The following is a 4,602-nucleotide window of genomic DNA, read 5'->3' as shown; positions in this document are numbered from 1 at the left end:
TGAGCCTTGTAGTGCGTCCATGAGAGCATCGCCCTCATGCCGCTTTGTCTTGCTGTTAATGTCTAGGGGCCTATTTATCAATAAATATATGTCAGAGCCCCTTTCCCTGTATGTGATTTATAATATTCTGATAAATAATCTCTTTTTTGGCACGAATAGCAGCGATTACAAATGATAATGATCAGGTCTAGAACTTGATCATTAATATATTAGTATATTGGTGCCACAATGACGGGCATGTGCATTGCCCAGCACCACACATACACTGATGCCAGCGGGTTACCTGGCCCAGCAGCTGCCAGACACTGTCTGACCATGAGACACAGGAGGACACTGCGTAGTCAGGCGCCAACACAAAGACCTCAGGTCCCGGAATGTCCCAATCTCTGACATCTGATCTCCAGTACCAGTAACAAAGGTGTTAGAGGTGATAACAATCCCAAAAATTCGGGAGGATGTGGAAATCTGTGCTGCCGGTAAGGAAACAAACAGAAGGCGCCAGGAACTATCATAGGTGTGACCTGGGCTGTGACCCCTGGGCTGGGATCTGCCCATAAATACAGCTCCGTCCCAGCAGGTGAGACATCATTCACCTCCGAGACTGAACCCACTGGTGACCGTCGCACAGACACAGAGATAATGAAGGCCTTCGTCCTCTGCGTGCTCCTCATCCTCTCCGTATTGGCTCACAGGAGCCTTGGGGTCTCCCTGAGAGGGGTAAGTGATAGAGAGGGTCTTCCGCCTCCTTGTTGTATTATCTCTATGGGGTTTATTCTAGTTCATTCTTTCTGACAAAATCCTTCTTAGATGGACAAAACCATGTGCACTGCAGGGGGGCAGATGTAACATGTGCAGAGAGAATTAGATTTGGGTGAGTTTTTTTGTTTCTGTGCAGGGAAAATACTGACTGCATGATTTTACACTGCAATATAGATCTCACTTTGAAGTAAAACCCCACCCAAATCTGATTCTCTCTGCACAAGTTACATCTTCCCCACCCGCAGTGCACATGGTTTTGTCCATCTAAGAAGGATTTTGTCAGAAAGAATGAACTAGAATAACCCCCTATGCTGTTATCTGGTCTTAGTTATATCTCCTGCCCCCTATACACAGACTGCCCCCTGTTGTACCCAGATATTCCCGTCCTTCCTTACTGCCAGATCCTATGACTTCTGGGACTCATGTACAGAATAGGGTTGATGAATTCCCCATTTGACTCCCGGAGGCGGTCATTTGACTCTCACATTTATAATATCTCCATTCCTGTATTTTATATCATATTTTGGCACCTTGTGATATGTGTATATGGGAGGTTGCTATGGGCAACTAGTCAGACGCTAAATAAATAAGTAGATTCTGATTGGTTGCCGATAGAAACCTCCCACGTGAACTAGAAGTCCCATCTTAGTACATTTCCCCCTTGGGGTCAGCAATGTGTCTACGTATGGAGTAAATATTAAAACTGCTTTTATTCCACTTTCAGAATGAAATAGTGAATTCTGCAGATCATCTCGCCCAGTCCCAGCTGGAGGAATACTCTGCACAGGTGAGGGGCAGCGGCTGTACTGTCCAGGTTGTAGATCATTATGTTGTGGATGGAGAAAGATGTCCTCCGTTATAATGTGTAGCGCAGGGGTTGCTGTGTGTTTATATGGGAAATGTTTTCATGGCGTTGTATCAGAACTTGGAGAGAGATAAAACCAGAGAGATAAAGTACCGATCAGCTTCCAAGTTCATTTTTCAAACACTATAAAATGACATTTAGAAGCTAATTGTTTAGTTCTTTGGAGTAGATGTATGGAGCAGTGATAAGGGAGGAGAAGTGGCCATGCCAACCAATCAGCACTGAAGTAACATCATAATTTGCGTAATATACAATTATATAGGGTAGCTGATTGGTTGCCCTGGGCCACTTGTCCTCCATTATCACTGCTTCATACATCTACCCCTGAATCTCTGTCCACTGCTATATACACATAGGCAGGCACCAAGGTTTTCTCCCATGTCTCATACAGCACAGAGTATATATTATTTATATTTGCTGACATGTTGCATGGATGTTATACAGTGACCTGAGGATTGTTTTGTGCAGGGAATGTATAGTATTTGTGGGTGTTAGGGAAATGTACTAAACTGTATTGACAAGAGAAGACGCTGACCCTAGCATATAGTTACCTCCCGTCCTGCATTCTGCAGGAGACTCCTTGATATAGCAGCAATCTTCCTCTCTCCCTCATTAGTCTAGCAATCTCCCTCATGTCACCTAGCTCATATTACACTGTTACATCATAGTTACCTCCCGTCCTGCATTCTGCAGGAGACTCCCTGACATAGCAGCAATCTCCCTCTCTCCCTCATTAGTCTAGCAATCTCCCTCATGTCACCTAGCCCACATTACACTGTTACATCATAGTTACCTCCCCTCCTGCATTCTGCAGGAGACTCCCTGACATAGCAGCAATCTCCCTGTCTCCCTCATTAGTCTAGTAATCTCCCTCATGTCACCTAGCCCACATTACACTGTTACATTTTTTTGGGGAAAGGAATAAGAGATAGATACATTTACATTGAATCATCAGCACCATTTCCCAGCACTTTACCAAGTATAGTATCTCTTACTATCTGCTGTGGGGCTCATCTACATTTGTATAGAAGTAATTATACAAGATTCCTCTCACATGTAGCAGTACACACCCACGCTTCTAGCTGCCAGGTTGAGAATCTCTTTTCACAATCTCTCGATATATGGAACTAGACACGCCCTTTGGGTGGAGCATGACACGCCCCCTCAATGGGGAAAAATTCTATTACCAACTATAATCTCCCTGAAACTCATTTTCAAAAGGAGGTATGTATGCACTAGCAACCAATGAGCTTCTAGATATCAGTTATCAAGTCCATTCAACAAAATGATAGCTAGCAGCTGATTGTTTGCTACGGACAACTTATCTACGTGTCCCCCAAACAATGTAATGATACATCTCCTAATAGATGTTAATTTTGGAGTAAAAGATCCTTTGCTTAACGGTGCTGATGTATCAAAGCTTGGAGGGAGATAAAATTGTGAGAGATAAAGTATCATCCAATCAGCTCTTAGCTGTTATACTGTATTTCAAACACAGCTTTTAACATGGCAGTTTGGAGCAGATTGACTGGTACTTTATCTCTCTCTCTGCTTGTGGCAATCTTTGCATCGGGGGAAATGTTATTAACTCTGTCATATCTCTTCCCTGTAGGAGTTTCATATCCGGGACAAGCGACACATTGGCCTGAGCATCTGCACGTACTGCTGTAAATGTTGTGCCAACAAGGGGTGCGGGTACTGCTGTCGCACCTGATGTGCCCCCTGGCGGTGAGGTCCCCCCTCGGACTCACACCTCACAAAGTCCTCTTCTATGGAGACAAAGTGGACGCCCTGGATCCTAAACTACCCGGGAACGTGTCCCGTCTACCTCACACAGCCCAGAATGGAGACCGGCATTAAATGTCCTGTAGCCAGAGACTGCCCGCAGCCTCTGGGCACAAAAGGGTTTAATGTGGTTTTTCATGTAAATTTCCTGTAAGACGCCCAGGCTCTCTGCTCAGCATCCCCACAGCATTGTATTTATTAATGTCGCTGTTTGGAAAATATTTCGTTTTTATCTACGCTTCTAACCCCTCTACCCATGTAACCGCATCCTCCATTCTTATACAGAATATTAAAGGTTAAAGGTGCCCATACACTAGTAAGATTTATCTTCAGATCTGGCTGGTTGGAACAAAAACATGGTTATGGATGAGTGACAGTTTGTCAGTTTTCCAGCATTTCCAAGCAAATGGTCAACTGTCATTTGCTCTCATCCATAACCATGTTTTTGTTCCAACCAGCCAGATCTGAAGATAAATCTGCGTGTGTATGGCCACCTTTAGAATATAACGAAAAGTCCCACTGGACCGTTCTAGCCACAACCAACTCCTACTGCCCGCCTACTGCAGTGATTGCGGTTTGATAATGGACATGGCTGACAGCCCCTCCTATGTCATTATCATGTAACGTGTAATATATTTGTTATATAAGCACCCTGATGTATAGTGTGTTATGTACATGAAGTTATTTATTATGTATATTTTTAATTAATTTTAAAGTGTGAGTTAATTTTGTTTAATAAACTGGTTTCACTTCACACTCAATTTATTGTTGTCATGATGTATGCAAAAGTGTAAAAGCAAAACAAAAACATACATGACAAAAAGAGCAACACACATAATGCAAACACAAATATACATACCTGAATAAAGAATCAAATAAAACTCTCCTAGTTTTGTCTATACTACTCACAATGCTACACACTCACATCTACACCCACATATACTACCCACACTAATACACCATCACTACCCTACTCCCACCTGTACTACCCACACTAATACACCCTCACACCTACACTACTCCCACCTGTACTACCCACACTAATACACCCTCACACCTCCCCTACTCCCACCTGTACTACCCACACTAATACACCCTCACACCTACACTACTCCCACCTGTACTACCCACACTAATACACCCGCACACCTCTCCTACTCCCACCTATACTACCCACACTAATACACCGTCAC

At 43.6% G+C, this 4,602-nt stretch overlaps 1 protein-coding gene across 1 annotated transcript; it reads left to right on the top strand.

The window, feature by feature from the left end:
* The first annotated feature begins 560 nt into the window (after positions 1–560).
* On the top strand, positions 561–4,170 carry LOC146042221 (hepcidin-2-like). Its single transcript, XM_083162145.1, has 3 exons — positions 561–717; positions 1,484–1,546; positions 3,237–4,170. The coding sequence occupies exons 1-3, from the start codon at positions 640–642 to the stop codon at positions 3,336–3,338; spliced, it is 243 nt and encodes an 80-aa protein (XP_083018271.1). The 5' UTR covers positions 561–639; the 3' UTR covers positions 3,339–4,170.
* Positions 4,171–4,602: the final 432 nt, after the last annotated feature.

The sequence above is a fragment of the Crinia signifera genome, chromosome 19 (genome assembly GCF_055691185.1).
Source record: "Crinia signifera chromosome 19, ASM5569118v1, whole genome shotgun sequence".
Classification (NCBI taxonomy): Eukaryota; Metazoa; Chordata; class Amphibia; order Anura; family Myobatrachidae; genus Crinia; species Crinia signifera.
This window is presented reverse-complemented; position numbering and strand designations above follow the sequence as displayed.

Bases quoted from the DNA above. Each gene is read 5' to 3' on its own strand.
- LOC146042221 (XM_083162145.1), top strand. From the start codon at position 640: ATGAAGGCCTTCGTCCTCTGCGTGCTCCTCATCCTCTCCGTATTGGCT. The intron at 718-1,483 runs GTAAGTGATAGA...TTCCACTTTCAG, and splicing joins TTGGGGTCTCCCTGAGAGGG to AATGAAATAGTGAATTCTGC. The intron at 1,547-3,236 runs GTGAGGGGCAGC...TCTTCCCTGTAG, and splicing joins TGGAGGAATACTCTGCACAG to GAGTTTCATATCCGGGACAA.